Here is a 20793-nt window from a genome sequence, read left to right as displayed (position 1 = left end):
TAAACCCAAAAAAGAGATAAAAGGGGCAATATATCTGAGTCTTCTATCAAGAGTGATGGAAGTAGGGGACCTGTGCTCAGTAGTTATATGAGGCTGTGCATTTGAGTGCCTCAGATAACTTACAACATCCCATATTTAACAGTCATAATCTAAACCTTATACAGTTATGTAAGCCATAACCGGTGCAGGAACCTGCTTGAAACCTCCACTTCGTCCTAAATCTACATTCTTAAACAGTTCACATTCTCTAGAAGGAATTTAATAGGACTTTGTTCTCCTTCTCTAATCCCTCTGTCAAAAGCATCATGTATTGAGTAACAATAAATGTTGAGTCTCACTACATACCAAAAAATATTGATTTACACACGTATGTCAAAAACAAAATGTATCTTCCATGATTAAAAGTAACTCATGTAAGATTAACAAAATGAATCATGTGTAAGCAGTGGTATTGATTGAAATACACATAGGAAAATAATATTTCTCTTACAATACATAGACAGGTTTTCCATTTTCCATAAATCATTGATACAGTTAGCTGAAATTAACCAGCTCAGATAGGTGTGGCATTACTCAGATTTGAGCTCAATATGTGTGTGTGTGTGTGTGTGTGTGTGTGTGTGTGTGTGTGTGTGTGTGTGTGTGTGTGTGTGTGTGTGTGTGTGTGTGTGTGTGTGTGTGTGTGGAGTGTTGTGTATCACCAGCTGTCTTCCATTCACTCTCACTTGTTGGTAATGTTAAACAGGGGTGGGGTGGGGGGTGCTAAGCTCGCTCAAATGCTTTACTTGGTTATGGATGGCTTCCTGAGGAATCAACAGGAGCAGAGGAGGATTTTGGCCACAGTAATCCAATTTATGGATCTTGGAATGATCAGTTAGATGCTTGACAGTGTAACTGCATCTATGCATTGCAATTGCATTGCTCAAAGCACACTCACTGAGAAGTGGTTTGAAACACATTGTGCATGCGAGTGAGCTGAAAACATCTGTTTATTCAAGTAGCATAAGTCATCATTACTCCACCCTAAATGAATTTGTCAGTAACTTACTCATAATGGATGACAGAACAGTTAAAAATGCGTGCGGCTGCAATGCCAACACAAGATTAAAACTCTTAAATAGGCAGAAAAAAACAAGACAGCACCAATAACTCAAAGTCTTGCTTTAATACACGCAACTCCATTTAACAAGGACATTCTGTGGCAACATCACAAAAAGGCACCAGGAAATTAGCTTCCTCAGATTTGTTTGCAACGAGGGAAAAGCATTACAGATCAGATTTTTATCTGACAGAAACTGAAAACAGAGACAAATATATGTGGTCAAATGTAAGGACAATCTGGATATTATCCGGATATTAAAGTTACTATCCGGATATGAGTGGCTGCATGTCAATGGCTCTTTGCTAATAGAAAAGCACATGTGAGAACAGGGTGGATTTTCAATTTAAAGTTGAAGTCAAGTTCTTGTCCTTGAAGAAAGGTTATCCACTTGTGTTTGTCTCCATCTACTGGCTAAAGTGTGTCAGTACAAGCAGTCAATAAGAATATGTCAACAAAATACGTTTATTAGAAGTACATTTTAAAAAAACATTCAGTAAACATACAGCTGTTTCAGATAAAGCTCTACTGCCCACAAAAGGATGCAATAGTCTTAAGGCAAAGAATTTATGAGGTGAACCCATTGTTATCAAAACAAATGGTGATGTAACATTATGATTATTAAATATATTATCTCAACTAATGGGATGGTTAAATGCATATTTTAAATCACAGTCTACAGACTTTCTTGCAGCTCTGATGAAAGATTGCACTAATTTGCACAATGTTTTTAGCAACATTTTAAAATATGCATAATCTGTCATTAGCATAAAGCAATATGATTACATATGGTAATCAGTATAACAGAAAACAAGAATGTTACATTAAATCTTTTTCTTTTTCCAAACCATTTTTTTTCCCCAAATGACATTGAAATTCAAAAAGGCCGACGTTGCTGTGGCAACTACATTAAGAATTTGCAGCTGTGATTTGTATTGCAATGCAATGGAATAGAGCTCATTCTGGGAGTTCATCAATTCAGTGAAAGTAAAATCCAGTAAGCATAATATTCAGCCAAGGGATATCAAAAAGCTCCTTCATTTTTTTTTAACTGATAGCCTATCTAACATGAAGTGTAAAACAATTGGCAGAATTTGCTTTAAATGGTTTAGTATTTGCAAACTGATTTAGGAACAACTAATGAACAGATCCACAGATTTAAAATAAGACACTTGATTCCTGTTTGGCATGATATAAACATAATATAAAGACTACAGACATGCTTTCCGCTCCGTTTTATGATATGACACCATTTTTCCCCCAGAATATGAATACCAACACTACCTGAAACTTGCTAAACAGTGCTCTATCCACAAGCTACATATATTTTTTAGGAAAATATAATAATAAATGTTCTTCAACCCATTTTTGATGTTGGTCCAGTGTATTTTTGTGCCCATAAGCAGGTTCCCACACCTGTTGGAGTTCTAGCAGCACATTACACACATTTAATATGAGCAAATCAAAATATGTGGTTCATAAAAAAATATTTTGATATATGATATTATAATTTATTAAAGTGAAAAATAAATGTCATTTCTAACTGCCGCCTTGACATCTAAATGTCCACAGTGCAATCTTTTAAACTGTTAGGATCATAAGGAGGCAACAACAATGTGGCAAATGAAACGTAATAAAGCCCTCATGTTGATGTAAATGCATTTGGTCATGCAGTTTTAAATGGGCACAGTAGTAAGGCCGTGTATGTGTGTGTTGGAGCGTCAGGAAAGGCATATATACGTTTCCAAGCATCAATACGGGTCCAGTTTAATTCGCCTGTGCAGGCAACAGGTGAACACCATTCCACATATCTGAAACACACACAGACATAAATATGTGATCAAAGAAACATTAAAATTATGAGGTTTGGTCCTAGTTAAGATGTCCCTGAGTCTGGTGGACATCTGTCTGGTCAAATTCTCAAAATAATTGGAACAGAATGAGATACTGGCAGGCATCAAGCAGCAGAACATTTCATAAAAAGAGCCCCAACAATAATAGATGTTCAGTATTTCTTTTTTCAGTTGATTCAAGCACATATATGGTCCGAAATGGCCTTGTGGCAATTGTTGAAACTCTCTTTATAAAAGGCTTGAAGGAAGAGGGAAGAGGTGTACAGTTACTATGGAAACCGAGGTGTACGGCAGCCGGTAGCAGTGTTGTTGTAATTGGGTCAATTAGCATGAGTGGGAGTGTGTGTATGTGCACGTGTTTGTATGGAGGCTACAGTGTGTAGGCAGAATCAGAACAGTGGTAACTCTCATAATGAAGAGAGCAAACACATTCATTTTCACATTTGAGATTCACACGGGTGAGTTCTGGGAGACTGCGCATTCCTTGTTGTAAAGTTTGCTCTTCTAGATGTACACTAGTAATCCTGGGAAAAACAACATCTTTAGGAGATAAAAATATAAGGCTGCAATTCTATAAACTCAGTCTGCAAGTTACAAAACATAATCTAAAAATATTAAGCGTTTCAACATCTAGCCAGGCTTTTTTTTCTCCCCTATCTCTATGGAAAAAGCAAATCCGAAGACACATCGGAAGCCAGGTCCTGGGAGGGCTTGTGGTGGGCGATTATTTCTACAAAAATGATGGAGCCTCATCCTACCCACAAACACAGAAATAAACCAGAGCTGGAAGTGTAGCTCAACTCAAGTATTTCCTTCTCTTAATAATGTTCTACTTTTATAGGAAAAACCATAAACTTTAAATTGGTTAATGTGGCGTTAATTGTAGGGTAAATGAACATTCATGGCACATGAATCTCGGATCTCGGAGTCTGGTTTATGAGTGTTTTTTGAGGTTTCGAATCAACCTCTGGGAACTGTAATGTTGGTGTCAATGTGTGGTAGTTTATGGACTAATAATGGGGTACATTTATATGTTCGTTTATAACCAAAAATGACTCAAATATACCAAAGTTAAGATTTAGTAATATCAGTTTTCACCTCTTCTATTTAAACCCTACAATATACTATTGTATAATCGCTTAAAAATTATGTAATTTACTTAACCTAATCCTAAACCTATATACAAATTTTAAGAGTCTTTTGAAGATATTTCACAGAATGTCAAAGCTGCTCTTTTTCATTCAAAACTAATAGGGACTTTTATTTGTGCTTGGGGTCAATTAAAACAATTTAAAACATTGACGAAAGAACCAATGATGTTTGATGTCAACGGGGTCAAAATTTTATGTTTTATAATGCAAATGTTAAATTTTAAAAATACAACAAAAGAGACATTTTCAGCAAATAATGACTAGTGTTCAAAAGTTTGGGGTTGTTGTTTGTTTCCCATTTTTTTAAAGAAGTCTCTTATGCTCACCAAGGCTGCATTTATTTGGTCAAAATACAGTAAAAACAGTAATATTTAAGAAAGTTTTAAAGAACAGTATTTAGAAAGCTTTTGTAACGTTGTAAATGACTTTACTGTCACTTTTGATCAATTTAAGCATCCTTGCTGAATAAAAATTGAAATATGTTTCAGAAATCTGGTCCCAAACTTTTGAACATCTTTAAGCAAATGCTGTCATATGACATTAGCAAATGTAGAATATAGTGAACAAAATGTATAGACTATTTTATGGTGCTTTCATGCCTCTTGACATTTTTGACTCTTAACAGCATTAATGTGTGGAAAAGAGCAGCTTATAAAATCTACAAAATACCTTCCTTTGTGTCCATTTTTCATTTTCAGCTTTAACAAGTTTGGTCTTTCATGCATCTCTCCTCCATGTGATAAAGCACTGAGTGAGAAGCAGTATTACTGCTCTCTGCCAGCACTTCTAATGCTACTCTAGGGGAAAATAAAGCCGGATGAAAAGTGGGATTAACTGCACCGGAGAAAGGCACGACAGACAACAAACTGTGAGATGAGACTTCTATGCAATCAGCAGAACTATACAAAAAAACCAAGGGAAAAACAGTCTCTTTTTCTGAGCAGATATGTTGACACCTTTGAAACTTCTCCTTTCCAACAGTCTGTGTCCGCGGGGAGGGATACAATAGACAGGAAGAGAGAAGTCTGAAATAGATCGGACACACTGGGAGTCTCACAGCAGGTTTCAGGTAGAAGGTTATATCAGGTCTGCACAGTCCAAGGTGAAAGTTGCTGATTCACAAAAACGCATTTGTAACTGAATGTCTTCAAAAAAAACAACAACCTCAAAATACAAATGATTAATATAAAATGTTATTCAGTGCCATTAGTTTCGCTCCTTTTTGCCATGCAGCATTCAGCGTGTGTGGTTTAAGAGTGCTGGTGTCATGCCAAACACATAAGTCATACAGAAAGCATGAGGTGGACATGAGGTGACAGGCACATCGACATGAACACACACACACACACACACACACACACAGCATAAACTCAAACAGCCGACCTTCTCATCGCATAGCGGTTCAGGAGTCAAATATTGGCACTAGCCAATCAAACGTCAGAAAAGTCCTCTTCCTCTTCTTTATAAAGCAGATATATAAAGCAGGCAGTCAGTACTGCTCCTATTAACTACAGGACACACAAACACACACACACACACAGATAAATAGAGACAAAAAGAAAGAAACAGAGAGAAAGACAAACAAAACCAAGACAAAACAGACACACACTGTAATTTAAGACAAACATTACAAATCCCTGAAATACAGTGTTCGCTTCAGATGAAACAATGCACTGATTCTTTTTAACCCTGGCATGTTCTTTTCTTAAGTAAAATAATATGTTAAATGCTGCTTTATTCATTTTTTTAACTCAGTTACATAATTTATTGTGTTTTATTGGTTGTATTATTGCAAAATAAAGCTCAATTGAAGACTTTCACTCTAAATAAATACTCTAATTGATATAAATAGTATCATCTATTAGTTATACATTGATAGATATAGATTTATAAGATATTGCCCCCTTGATTTCAGTGCATTTTGCTTGTTAGTAACTTCTGTTAGCAGCTTGACTAGTTTACTACTATAGTATTACAAATGATGAGTAGCTTGTAGCTTGGCTAGCAACAGCTTTAAAGTATGTCTTCAACACGAACAATTTTTTATTTTTATTATGAAAGTGAACTCTAATGCTCCAGACCCCTGCGGAGCAGCACTGTTTACTGCCATAATGACAGTAATAATGAAAGATCATTGAAGAGGATCAATTTAATTAGCGCTCCCTATATAGAGCTGCTTCAAGCCACTTTGAGGCTTTTTGCAGTAAAATCATTACATTAAATTTAACACAGGACTTATTTTTAGTCCCCTAATCACTCCAGAGCTTCACATTTATTGGATGAAATGATCACATGACCAGCTGCTGAGACCTTGATGCTGAAAACGCTGCTCATAATGAAGTCCATACGGTTACAGTTTTAGGCATCCACTTAAAACTAGGGAATTTATTAAACAATTTTGACTTAATAAGTGAGACTAACATCCAGTATACTATGTAGCATGCGATACACAGTACAGACTGCATCCTGTTCACTACATCCCATACACTACGCATAGTACACAATGCACATGAATAGCTTTTTAGAAGAACACAGTGTTCTAACGGCTTGTTAGAACCAAAACTTAATGATATTAGATGAAATACATTGATTTTATCACTGATGTTATCACGTCTGGTTAGGGAACTTTAACACATATTATGCCGGTTGTTGAATTTCAGATCAATACATGTCTGACAGCAAACATTTCGATTCGTGTACATATAAAAAAATATATAAAAACATTTAAGCCATATACTACCCACTAAAAAGAGAAGGAGAGGGATAAACTTCTTAAAAACATAATCTATGGTCATTAAACATCACTCCCAGCTCCGAGAATCAATATGAGGTCTTAGCTGGAGTCACATTTCAGTGGTGTTTATATACAGAGTTTATTCAAAGGAAACAGATCAATGGCCCTCTGCACCCCTGTAGTGAATGCAGCACGCTCACTGTGAGATCTGCTCTTAAAGCTGAGAGCTCTTATCTCTCTTTCTTTCATTTTCTCAAGCCTGCATGCGGTCTCCACCTATTTTTACCCAGCGGGCAGTGCTCCGTGTTACTACCGTGCACATTACCGGACGAGGGCAAAAGCAGAGTCCATTAAACGATTGCCCTCTGGTCAGTGCATCAGCTATTTTAGTAAAGGCTTTCATGTTATTGATCCACATCAGAAGACCTCAATGATCCATTGATCCTACTGTTTCTCTGAGGTTATGCTTCACATTAATTGGACATAAACATCACTGTAAAGTATGCAAGTTCAAAATGTTTCGTGGTCAAAAATCTGTGGTCAGTAAATTCTCTTCTTTTTTTGAAAGAAAGAAATGACTTTTTATATGTAAGATCAAAAGAAATATTTAGAATATTAACAAAAGATTTCTATATCAAATAAATACTGCTCTTTTGAACTTTCTATTCATCAAAAAGCTAACAGTGTCAAAAAGTGTCACGATTTTCACAAAAATATTTGATAATAATAAGGAATGTTTCTTGAGCCCCAAATCAACCTATTGGGAAGATTAGAATGACACTGAAGACTGGAGTAATGGCTGCTGACAATATAGCTACTGTATGTCATCTTAGGAAATTATAATATTTCACAATATTACTGTTTGTACTGTATTTTTGATTAAATAAAAGGTTAGCTTAAGAGATTTCATTAAAAACATTAAAAACCAACCACACTTTTGAATGGTATTACACACACACACACACACACACACACACACACACACACACACACACACACACATATATATATATATATATATATGATAGTAAGTTGAATTTGACTTTTTGTGTGAACTATCCCTTTAATTGCACACCCCACCTGAGGGAGTGGGAGGGGCTTACCTGTAGACAGGCCACGCCTATCCCCACAGCTCCAATGATGAGCAAGTGATCCGCCAGGAACTGCTCCAGTTTCGTGATACAGCCGCCCTGTGAGAGACCACAGCATTATAAACTACTTCAGTTCATAAATGTACATATCATGTGCTTGTCTTTTCAGTGTCAACATGCATATGTGGATTTGTAAATCGATTTATTTTGCAGACTGATAAAGACTTACAGATGTATGGGTGATACTAGGGAGATATTGTTAATTGTGTGATTTACAAGACATTATTGTGAATACTGCCACAACATATCGCATATAGAATAAAACGAATGGCTCTCACTAGGCCTGTAAAACCAGTGTTGTAATGTATTATGTATCACACCGGAGGTCTGTTCCCAAAGAACACATGCAGAGAGCTTGGCAGCAGATCACTGTAGTGTTACCTCACACTTCACAAGCTCATATATGTTACCAGTCGCACCTGTCTCGCTCACAGCTGCGCTTTCATTGTCTAAATTACTCCCAAGGGGTGTGATGATATGGTTCATCACAGGCGCATTGTAGTTCCCACAGACAATGAGGAAGCATCTAAGCATGTGGCAGCTTTGCCTCAAACCTCAATACCACAACAGAACATTAATAGAGTTCTGTGTTTTGTAAAGGAAATTAAGTACAGATTATCATGTTGAATAAATGTTATGTGGGGGATGAGTTGATGTTAACAGTGTCAGACCCACCTCCACCTTGTAGATGTTGGAAGGGTGGTCTCTCTTTCCACACAGATGCGTCATGGTCTTACAGCAGCTGTCAGGGACCAACCTTTTCTCCGGAGACGTGATGATGTATGCGCTGTGCATCCAATCAAAAGAGTTGTTGCTCCCGCAGCACTTGAACTGCAAGGTGAAGGTGAGGGAGTTATGATTATTTTACAATTAGGATCAGTGCATAAAGTTGTCCAGTATTTAATGTATTTCTGCACTATTTTGTTCATAGTAGTGATTTTACATGACGTTTAGGGACAGTATATTGTGTAGCTCATTCAGTTAAAAAAAATAGAATATAATAATAATTAAAACTAATAAATAATTTAAAATAATAATTTAAAACAATATTAACTTTGTTTTATTTTTAACAAAAAATAATATAAACATTAAATTTACATACGTTTAATTCGTTAATTTTATGTATGTTATAACATAAAAAACAAAATAAACAAATGTAATAGAAAAAAATAAAGTAAAAACCTATTACATTAAAATAAAATAATGTTAAATAAAAACAAATTAAAAATATTAATATTATTGTTTTGACATTATTTTAAAAATATGAAATTAAAACTAAAGAATGTTAGATAAAAACATAAACATATAAAAAAAATGAAATATTAAATAAAAGCAAAATAAAATAAAATACTTAAAAAAAAGAAAAGCTACTGGCACTGAATTTTCTACTTCTAGAACTGATTAGGATCATTCACATTCTGTTACCATTTCACAAAAATTGCAAAAATGTAATTAAATATAAAATGTATTTGCCCAAGCCACATACTCTTGTCTTTAGTCTCTATTCTAACCAAATAAAAGGCTGTGATTTGGAGTTTCTCACATCTTGCTGTAGTCTGTCCACAGACTGAGTGATGCTCTCTTTTCCAGGTTGGGCATAGTTCTCTGTCATCGTCTTGCTCAAGTGCTGCTTCAGCTCTTCACTCAGCTGTGAGACACAATGAAAAGAGAACAAATGGAGAGAAATAAACACAAATAAACAGAGAGTGAGCAGAAGGCAGTGTCATCACTCAAATGTCTCATCTGTGCCAGTCGGGTACAGCCCAACAACTAGATCCATCATAAAAGCAATTGGGAGTTAGTTCTTTAGAGCTTTGTTTTATAGCAATACTGACTCAAATGTCACTCACCGCCTGGTAATAAACATAAGCCAGAACACCAGCCACCAGCTCAATGATGAAGATGAGAAGCAGACAGGAGAAGTACTGTAAGAAGACAGGAACCAGTGAGCAATACAAATACAGTTAATGCAAACAAAATGATCTTTATCAGAAAACAGGAACTCCAGTCATTGCCGCTCTAGATATACGATACAAATTATAAAATGCCAATGTCATAATAATCCATGGGAAGCACATATAAAATATCATAATTCCTATTTTTCTCATTATTTCAGAAAGTCATGAATGTCAAGGGGACGTTTGTGGTTCCACAACTAAAAAGCATATTCATTCATTGAAAAATGAACTGTAAAAATGTAAAAACAAATTAAATTAATTACATACTTAACAAAAAAGCATAATAGCATCAAAACAAAATGATGCAAGAGATTTTCAAATAAATAAATGTAAGCCATCTTGAATTTGTCTAATAAATGCTACAATATCACCTAGAAGCAACAAACTACAGATCTATGGTTCAGAAAATCTTCATTTGCCTTTTTCTTTTTTCAGTTTAAACGGCTTCTCTAAAAGAAACAGCACATCAACACTCAAAATGCTTCAAAATATAGCAATATTTGGACTGTCATGAGGATAAAGTAAATAAAATAGTTTTTTCAGAAATGTCTTTTTTAAAGCTGGCAGAGGTGGAGACGTCTGCCTGACAAATGAAAATAAAAGACAGAGGAAAATAAAATAAATGACTAAACCGAAGAAGCTGTCACAGTTTACAGTGGGGGGAGAGCGAGTGGGCGATAACAAACCCCAAATCTGTCACATAACATGTTTTCAGTGAAATATTTTTCATGGCATAATTAAAAACAAACCGACCAACAAACAAAACAATGTTTTCAAGATTATACATAACTCATACTCACCAAGCCTTTGTGCATACACTGATTTCTATTATAATTGCCAAGTGAGTACTGAAGTTGAACTGAACAGTCTGTTCAACTTTAGTTTCCATAACTAATAAGCAGCATTAAATGTAAGCAAAGAAAGAATAGAAATGTTCACATCAAATTATGCACAGAGGACTCAGTAGACCGAACCACAGACTGATTGATAAATTGCCTGTCAAGGTGGACGTGTGTGAGAGATGAATAAACTCACATACTATACACACTTTTCTTCTAGAGGTCGAAAGAAAGGACAGGAAGTCCAATGTAATTTATATAAACACCAACACGAGCACTGAAGCAAATGAAATGAACCTATTCAAGGTTATTCAAACAAATGAACAGCTGTTAACCTTACGCCAGCTGTCGCATGTTGACATTTATGCATATATGTTTTTTTTTTTTTAACAAAATGTAATGCATTCAGATCAGACCAGAAAGGCAGTATCCTCATTACTAATTCCAACTGAGGTTAGCGCTCCTCCGTAGATTCATATGTCGAAGCGAGAGTGGGCTATAAATAGCACTGCTGCAGTGGCAGTCACAACCTTGCTTGTCTCTTTCACTCCCTCGAACAAACACAAGGTACTATCTTTTTAAAAAAATGGCGAGAAAGCACATGCCTGTCAGCTCATTAGTCACGGCTGCCATGGAGCCAGTTCTACTTTGTCTGTGGACACTTGGTGCCGCCCACCTCAACTTACAGGCAACAATAACTGAGTGGGCCAAAAAAAGACTGGGATCTAAAGCAATTACATCTAATGAGTGAAGCACAATGGATAAATTGGCGCAACTGGGAAAATTACGACCTCACAGTGTGGTCTTTCACATTCATTTCTTCTTCTCACCGTGGACAGACAGCTCCTCTGCTCACGTATGACGGCACAGCAACCCAAGAACCCGGTGACCATCACCAGCCCCCCGGCCAGGATCAGGATGTAGGCGGACACGGCGAATGTGCTGGAGGCCAGCAGGCTCAGGTACTCTCCTTTATCCACCAGCGTCCAGATCCCAACACCCATCACCACCCCGCCGCCCATCTGAAAGAGAGAATAACACATCACGGGATATCATAGTGCTCCTGCTAATACACTAAGTTGAAAGGGGACAAATTAAATGAAATCAACCTTTTAGAACTCCCATTAACATTAATGTCTATAATCTAAAGTGCCTCTGTAATGTTTGTGAATCTAAAAGGTCTGGAAAGTTTCAAAGTTCACGATAAATGGAGTTATTGCCTCCCAAAAGAAAGAACCAATTATGAATTGTAATCTTACTTTCTGCAAATACCGGTTTGTAACAGATTTGCATAATGCCAGCCTATAGTCTTCATTGGCTGCCGACAAACAACGTCTACTTTGACCAGCCCTCAAACACTGTAGTTGAAGCTGAGGACTGGAAGAGTTTGGTTTGTGTTGTCGGCAGCACTGGTAACCTATCAATTCTTATTATAGGCACCTGGCACACAGGAAGTTCTGAGTTTCTGGGGTCATTAACTACGACTTTATTATTTTGAACTAATTTATTAAGGTTTTAGTACATTCTGATGGGCATATTGAGCCTGTGAGGATGTTCTACCACTGATTTGATACTACGCTGAAGGAAGGACAACCCTTCAGATGAGAAATTAAACCGAGGTTCTGACTTTCTGGGGTTCTGACCTCTTTAATTATTATTTTGAACTAATTTATTAAGGTTATAGTATATTCTGATGGGCATTCTAAACGAAGCTCCCTAAAGAATTTAAGGTGTGCGAAAGCAAATCCACTTTGCTTTCACTTCCAAAGGAATGAGGCTCAAATTTATACAGTAAAATACAGTACTACTATTCGTATCAATGTATATACACTGATGAAGCCTCTCAATTGAAATTCAGATATGGTAGGCCTAATGGCCATTTGGTTTCCTACACACGCTGTAAGTGGTCGACCAATCACAACAGACTGGGCCATCTGACCAATCAGAGCAGACTAGGCTCTCGGAAAGGAGGATTGAGAGAGACCGAATCCTTTATCGAACGTTTCAGACACAGTGAGAAAAGAGGTGATGCTGCAATGTATGTTATGAGAAAGTTAATGTGTTTTTGGACCTTGGATGCATGTAAACCTCTTGTAAGAGACCTCCAAAACTAAATTAGGCTTTTAAAATATTTGTAATAAACTTTTTGGCTGTTTTTTAACAATGTAGAAAGTGGAACTGAGGGGGAAAATTACATTAAAAAATATGATGTGATCCCTTGGATAAGCAATAATCACAGCAAAAACATTTTTTAAAGTCTTCAAATTAAAGACAAACAATTATGAAAACTCTAGGATTAGACAGATGGCTGAGGACAAACAACGGTGTCATAGTAGCTGGAGTGAGAAAATAATGGAGTTAATTACAGATATCAAGCTGAAACTCCTGTTTCAATTGATAAACAACTATTTCATGTTGTTTGACAGGCTTGTCACTATTTAACCAACTCAAATAATCATTCATTTACCCTGAGATTTCAGCACAGGTTAATTATCCATCTGTGTGGTGCTGCGCAAAGTAAACACTCCATTAATCTATGCACATACAAACTAATCCACACTATCCGCTTTTTCAGATTGGTCTTCCCTTCAACACTCCCAGCTCTTTCCTTGAGATTCTCCAGTGCCAAGCTCAAACAACAGATGTTCTAGACTCCCATTGTCTTTCACACCCCCTGAGCTGCTTGCATACCACACACAGTGAGGACTTTGTGTTTGAGAGAGAAACTGTGTCTTTACAAAAGTTCTGAATTGAAGGAATCACTAGAGTATATACTGAATATATTACAGAGGTTATGCTTTAAAGTTATAGTTCACCCGAAAATGAAAATGAGTCATTACTTACTCAACCATGTCGTTTTAAACCCATGTGACTCTTTTTTCCCATAGAGCACAAAAAGTGATATAATGAAAGTGTGTAAGATACAGACAGAAGTACGTATGGAGCCCTTTAATGGTGTTTTTTTAAACTCTGAAGTATTGTAATTGCATCATTTCTCTTTTTGTGTTTTACAGAAGAAAGCAAGCAATACAATTTGGGACAACACAAGGGATAGTAAATGAGGAAAGAATTTCTGAGGACAATGAGGAAAAAGGTGGATAAATGCACTGGATTGTGCATTCTGGTTGAAGGTGTGGTTTCTGACTCATTTCCTGAACTTCTCTTCTCGTCCAGGATTTATGAAAACCTATCTATTAATGCAGAGAAGTACCTACTGTACAAAGATCAATTCAATGAAAGAATACTTTTTACCAAGGGATGCTTTTTTTCAGACAAGTTTATTTTTCTCCATTCAGATTTACTCATGTTTTAAAGAAACAAATTCAACCCTAGAGGGCGCTGTACTTGTTGAGCTCAGGCACAGGTGGCTGGGAAGAGGAAATGAGAGGGGGAAGAGTACGAGAGAAGGAATGATGGGACAAAACTCAGATTTAAGTTATTATAAAATCATCTTCCCTGCACTTTTTCATTCACGTACACACTTCCATCGCCTTGTTATTCGTCTCTCGTCACATCTGATGTTTAATAAGAATGCTGCCTAAAACAGAACCTGGAAACATTCTCCTAACACCACTGTTTAATGCATGACAAAGTTGAAACAACAGCTTGGACTTTTTTTTCCCTCTGAACAACATGCATTATTCATTATAAGACCAGAAATGTGTATTGAGAAAGTACATTTTGATTTGATGTTGATGTTTCATGTTAAACGCAGCACATTTTGCACATTGCATGATAGTTATCCAAAGGGGTTTAAATACCAAAGCGGATCTCAGACTCACCCAGAACAGGAAGTTGAAAACAAAGAGGAGGTATTTGAGACACACTGTGACCCAATCGTCCTGCTCATCCTTATACATGCTGCCCATCTTTTCTGTTGGAGAGAAGAGAGAAGAAAAGAAATGGGACACAAAATGAATTCTCATGAAGTGGTGGATGTTCACTTTGTCAAAAGGACAATGAGGAGGAGGTGGGCAGGAGTGTAAAACAGGCTTTTGGAAAGACGGCAGTCAAACACTGTTCTTTTCCATGACATGTTAATTAACAGCTGTGGCCCATGGGTTTCTGCCACAGACAGACGACACGCTCCATCTCAGGGCCCAGTGTGGAGGCGTCGCATGTCAAAACAGCAGCCATGTATGGCCGATGAAATGAGGGTGTTTGGTTTGAAATGGTGGCAAGCACAACAAAACTACACACAATCCAACCCATTCGGCTGGTTTTAGAAATCCCGAATGCAGCACCTGATTGGAAAGGTGACTGACATGTTCTGTTCCAAAAACACAACATTTGACTGCAGACTTTGGTTTATAAAACAATCCCTGCTATAATGGGCTTTTTTGCCTTGATTTTCACTGTAGGACCCATCGATTTCTTTTGGATACAGAGGCATAAAGAAGTTGTTCAGAATGACTGTGGGGACATATTGATTTGTTGATCACGTGATGTAAATGTATGGAGAAAGCCCTCGCTGTGTGTCAGTAAAGTAATCACTTAAAGTGCTTTTGCTTAAAGTGTTATTTACCTGTATTGAGCGGTAAATACAGATGATTTATTATGCTGAAGGACTCCAAATGCATACATAAGTATACCACTAAATTGGAATTATGATAGTAGCAAATAATGTTTTATTCATTGCATTTGCATTTATTATTCACCTCATTGTGAAGCTCTGCCTGATAAAGACAAACTATCCTCTTATCCACTCTGTTGACAGACCAGTGGCTTTGGCTGGGATTTGAGACACATGCAGGCTTTGTGTTGTTATGGGTTACTACAAGTATTCAAAGAAGTGTTTCAAGAATTTTAAGTAAGCCTGGTCTTCTTATATACTCCATATACTGATTTAAAAAATATATATATATATTAGGCTATTAGCCTACTCGATTATGAAACCATACAATTTCACTTAAAAAGTTTAATTATTGAAAGATTTATTAGAGAAAACATAACATGAAAACATATTATCAAAAGTAATGTTTAATGCAGGGACTTCCTTTTATTATTTTGCAGCAAACTGTGAAGTGATATTTTTTATTTTGGTTTGCTGGTCTCTGGCTGGTTGTGGAAGGGGTTTCGGCAAGCAGGGTGCTGTCTTCTTGAATATAATGTAGACATTCACTATAGTAATAATACGCTTTATTTTAAAAAAAATGTAAACAGTTAATTACCAAAAACTAGGCCTACATTGTCCAATTAAACACAACATAGGCCTATTAGAGTAAGTATATTAGAGTAAGACAATATTTTTCAACACTAACATTTTGAAACATATAATCAGGTATATTTAAGGTGAAAGGAAGTTGAAAACCGGGAAGTTTCTTACAGGGGAGTTTGTTGTGGTTTCCTTTCCAACAACTGACACGCCAATCAAGCCACGGATGCGATGTGACTAAATACCGCATGAAATTACTCCTCTGCTCCTCCTTCAACACCCCACATACAATGAAAGCAATGGTGGTTGTCCCGAAAAAAAAAAAAGAGGACCGTGTTGATTCAATCCAGACGATTCTCTTTCTTTCCTCCCCCGTACATTGACCATAAAGCTACTTTCCGCAAAGCACATCGCGCGCTCATGAACATAAACAAATCAAAACTGCGTGGTGTCATGTAGCCTACGCTTTTTTTCTTTCTTCTTCTTGTTCTTCTTTTTTTTTCTCAATAAAACCTCCTGCTCTTATGCCGTGTTTGGGACTAACACCTAAGTCACTTTCCATTGCTTAAAAAGAAAACATCGTGTTTAAACTTACCGTAACAGCAGACTGCGGTTGTTTTCCCCAGCGAGGCTTGTTGCTCCGGACTCCAGAGGCGTGTTATGTGTCCAGTCGGAGCCGGAGGGTCAGCGCAGGATGTGAGGAGGAAATGCAACTACAGCCCGCCCCTTCATTTAATGAGATTAAATACAGCGAGCTGTTCATCTTCAAAGGCCGCCCGTGGACTGAATAACTGTTATTAGTGCTTTTAAGTAAGTTGTCTCCTTCTCTGGGGGAAAAAAAAATCAATAATTCTTCTCTCCTGGGGTTGAATTTGAACTGGACTGCAAATGCTGTTGAATAGGCTACTGTAAATAATCATAGTCGTTATAACAAAATTCTACAGTAAAAACCTGTTGACTCCAAAAATGTTTAGGCCTAAATTTAAGAATTAGCCTATAATTTGAATTGCGTTAATTTCCATTCATTTGGATTACTTGTTCTAACACAAACAAACTAAATTTGAATAATATTTTTCTTTCTTGTTTCATTTATGTATGATATGCATAAATAAACAGGTGAATATGCATCAGATTACGTTTATTAGTTTATGTTAAAACTGTTTCATAGAAATTGATGGAAAGTTTCATACTTTAAAAACAAATAGTAGCCTACATTTAGGTCTAAATATTTTTAAGTGTTATCTTTTAAATAAACAGGAGTAACACATACGTTATTTGAGTTACTTAATCAGATTACTTTTTTCAAGTAACAAGTAACGCTTTACTTTTATATTTACAACAAAATACTTGAGTTAGTTTTTCAAATAAATAACAGAAGTTTCTTGTTTTTCAATTTATTGACACTCCTGTCTCCATGTTGAGAGAAATCGGGAGAAAGTAGCCTACAGTGTTGTGCGCTATGTGAACATGATAGTTATTTACTAATCTCATGTGCACAAAAACAGATTCTGTATTCCTAAAAATACAAATAGTAATACAAATAATTAATGAAAAACCTGCAATAGTTAAAATATGTTGAATAAACTTTATGTAGCCTATTTAATCTCACTTTATTAACCAATGTATTTGCTGCTGACATTCTTCTGCAACTTAGCGTGGCATCACAACTGAAAGGTTTGTTTGAGCTGTGCCCTCTATTGTACCAGCGTGAATTTACATTTCCTTCAGCCGGAAGCTTATTCATTACACATTAAGTCTAAAGGGGCCTTTACATTTGCCAAAAATATAACTTATAAACAGAGGTGAACAGTAACAAAGTACATTTACTTGAGTACTAGACTACTACACTTTTTGAGTATCTGTACTTTACTTGAGTATTATTTTTTCTGGAAACTTTATACTTTAACTTCTCTCCACTTCATTTCTGTCAAGGTCCTTGAGTAGAAAGTAATAACGTCAGTCAGGGGATGATTTTGGTTGCGGGGGTTGCATTTTGGTTGGAAATGAAAGTCGGATTGACGTCAGAACCCGACGTCGGGTTGACGTCGACAGTAGAAAAGAAAAGAAAGTAGAAAAGAAAGTAGAAAAAAGAAAGTGGAAAGTATAAATGGGCTTATAATTTACATGGAGAAGTTGTAATAGTAAAAAGCAACTTATAACAATGGGCATTCCCAGAATTCCCTGCATGAACAATCACATTTGTTGCATGTTTATATTTTTGTAAACATTGAGAATCTTAACAAATTAAGATTTTTCGACGTTGTTCATGTTTATAACATTATTTTAGAGCCATGTGCAAAGTATAGATTTGTCATAAATCTTCTTTTAATTATTTTAAGTACATCTCTCAATTTCCCCCAGTTGTGATGAAAGCCAGGACAAGATCAGGGACAAAGTAAATGACGCTTCCCAATGCATCTCAATAATTCACTTTCACATAATCTTTCACGATATGGAAATGATACTGACAGTTTCTTGATGCATGCTGCTTGACTTTCAGTTGACTCTCCGTTCGAACTCTCTGCCCTTTTGCACACAGAAGTTCCTCTGTGCGCCTTTCTCTTTCCAACCTCAATCCCAGTAACCTAATAAAGTCAAAACCCCATTAGGAGAACACACGCCACCATAGGCAGCGGATATGAGCCGCAGTCACCTGCCAGTGACACAGTTTTCCAGCTGTAACAGCATTAGAGAGGAAAATGTTATCCATCATGTCTGAATTAATGGAAAGAGTATACTGAGAGAGCGACAAAGCCACTTAAAGTGAGAAATGTCATCGCTAATCTGTATTCTGGCTCTGTTGGGTCTCCTAATGGAAATGAACACAAACTCATTGAAAATGAGATTTGAGTTCTGCATCTTCTATCTCGATTTTTCCTGATAAAACGTCTGTTGATTGACAATTGACTGCAAAGGTTTCATTCAGGGAGTCAAATCTGAGCCAGATCAGATGGAAATCCAGGCACAAGCGGAGACATCAGGGACAACAAACACGCAAGCATGGGGAAGATGGCAAGAAAAGATGACATTAACAATGCAGCAGATGACAGAGGACTTTGAAAAGAAACTCAGCCTATTGAACTGTTTATCCTTTTGAATTTGACTCATTGTGATTCCCGCCTGGTTCTGTCTGGTTTTCTCTGCCGCTCCCCTGTTATTTTATTGTTGTGTCCTCTTATCGTCCTCAGTTCTGAGCTATAAATGGCACCTTCATGGTGGACGGCAAGAGTTTGTGTGTATATGTGCGAACAGGCGCATGAAAATGACTTACTGGATAGTGAAAAGGACCAAAAGAAGGACAAAAGAAACCCACTGACTCACAGATCATAAATGCACACGCATACACACAAACACACACACACACTTCCTCCATTAAGTCTCAGAAAAGTCTCTTTCATTTAGCAGACCGACAACAAGGCCAAGGACGATCCTACTGTTTTAGAAACGTTTCAACACACAGATAAAGACTTTCGACCAAAAAACAAACCATTTCTGTTTTTTCAGAAAAAAATATGTGCGATTGAAAGGATATTCACTTGACGCAAACCGTCTCAATGCCGCAGAAACAGTGCTGGGCTTATGGAAATTCAGAGAAGAATTCATGTTTTGCTGTCCGCTGCCCACATTTTCTCCTGGATATGTTTTAAGCCTGTGTGTGTGTGTGCGTGTGATTGACAGTGTATGGTGTTGTGGTGCCGAGTGTGTGGTATTACTCAGCATGCGTGGGCATCCGTCCTTCAGTGTTATACATGAGCAGCCCGTGTTGGAAGTCCTCTCAGCAGGATACAATAGAGCGTACCTTTATTTCGGTCTGGTAGATCACACCACGAGCTCCATTATGTGAGTGCTCTGATTGAGTTTGTTTATCTTGTTGACATTTCAGTGCTGGGAAAATATGATTTTCATTGATGACCCTTGCTAATTCCACATGTTTTCAAATATTTAGATGGATAGAGAGGATACTGGCCTTTAAACTCATACATGAGTGTGTGTGTGTGTGTGTGTGTGTGTGTGTGTGTGTGTGTGTGTGTGTGTGTGTGTGTGTGTGTGTGTGTGTGTGTGTGTGTGTGTGTTCTGGCCAGGACTGCCTCCCACATTAGCTCCAGGGATTACACAAGCAGATGAGTGGGTGGCATGTAAAAACAACGAGGGGGCTGTTGATCGACTCCAAAACTAGAATCCCACACATTACATGTGAACTCAAACCACATGTGAGCTTAGATTGGCACAGACAACAGCTGTTGGTAAAGTTTCGTCTGTGGTAACCGTATGAATAAAGATTTCCTGCTAAATTTAATGGGGCAAGGTATTGTGCTGCAAACATAAGACAAATGGCCATATATCAATGGATGTGTAATTATACATATGTGTATGTTACCAAAAAAGCACAATGTAGCAATATAATAAAGCAAATCCAATTAGGATAAAATGTTAAAATAATGTTTATCAGTTCTCACAAGATTAGCTTAAATCATGAAGTATCATAAACACTGTTATGACTACTTTGTGGCTTCATGAGAAATGGCTGAAATAATTGTGACAAGTTAAAAGTTCATTGCATTTAGTTGTTTTATATCTTGGGTCTTTGAAACCCCCAAATAAGTAATGCAATATATTTTGCATAAGGAACATTTAACAATAATCACGTTATCAAGTTTGAAATTTAAAATTTGTGTTGAAAACGAGGAATATTCATCAACCTGAATACTTGCTTTAGCAACGCCAAGGTCATTGGTTAAGATGTATACTTATGTAATGTAATAGCTTTGAATAAAAACACCTGTACAGTGCAAAAGAACATGTTTGTCAGAAAAATTACAGCCTTGAAATGAATTGAAAGCCTTGTGTCCTTT

The 20793-nt window shown here is 36.8% G+C and overlaps 1 protein-coding gene across 3 annotated transcripts; it reads right to left on the bottom strand.

Moving 5' to 3' along the window:
* Positions 1-1546: 1546 nt before the first annotated feature.
* On the bottom strand, positions 1547-16614 carry tspan11 (tetraspanin 11). 3 transcript variants are annotated; one of them, XM_081363988.1, is made up of 9 exons: positions 16536-16614; positions 14568-14659; positions 11616-11807; positions 9839-9913; positions 9532-9636; positions 8664-8819; positions 7941-8027; positions 5487-5562; positions 1547-2910 (listed from the first exon to the last, which is right to left on the bottom strand). In XM_081363988.1, the coding sequence occupies exons 2-8, from the start codon at positions 14652-14654 to the stop codon at positions 5506-5508; spliced, it is 759 nt and encodes a 252-aa protein (XP_081220114.1). In that variant the 5' UTR covers positions 14655-14659; positions 16536-16614; the 3' UTR covers positions 1547-2910; positions 5487-5505. The 3 variants fall into 3 exon arrangements, with proteins under 3 accessions (XP_081220114.1, XP_081220112.1, XP_081220113.1); XM_081363986.1 differs by having other exon boundaries at positions 5487-5611; positions 16536-16612; XM_081363987.1 differs by lacking the exon at positions 5487-5562 and having other exon boundaries at positions 16536-16613.
* Between the last annotated feature and the right edge of the window lie 4179 nt (positions 16615-20793).

This window comes from Scardinius erythrophthalmus (genome assembly GCF_964197995.2).
Source record: "Scardinius erythrophthalmus genome assembly, chromosome: 4".
Lineage (NCBI taxonomy): Eukaryota > Metazoa > Chordata > Actinopteri > Cypriniformes > Leuciscidae > Scardinius > Scardinius erythrophthalmus.
This window is presented reverse-complemented; position numbering and strand designations above follow the sequence as displayed.

What these genes read in the sequence shown, in the direction of transcription:
- tspan11 (XM_081363986.1), bottom strand. Translation starts at nt 14,654, where the DNA reads ATGGGCAGCATGTATAAGGATGAGCAGGACGATTGGGTCACAGTGTGT. An exon ending in AGAGGAGCTGTCTGTCCACG is followed by an intron (nt 9,914 to 11,615) that starts GTGAGAAGAAGA and finishes GTCTTCTTACAG; the next exon opens with TACTTCTCCTGTCTGCTTCT. An exon ending in TGGACAGACTACAGCAAGAT is followed by an intron (nt 8,820 to 9,531) that starts GTGAGAAACTCC and finishes TTCACCTTGCAG; the next exon opens with TTCAAGTGCTGCGGGAGCAA.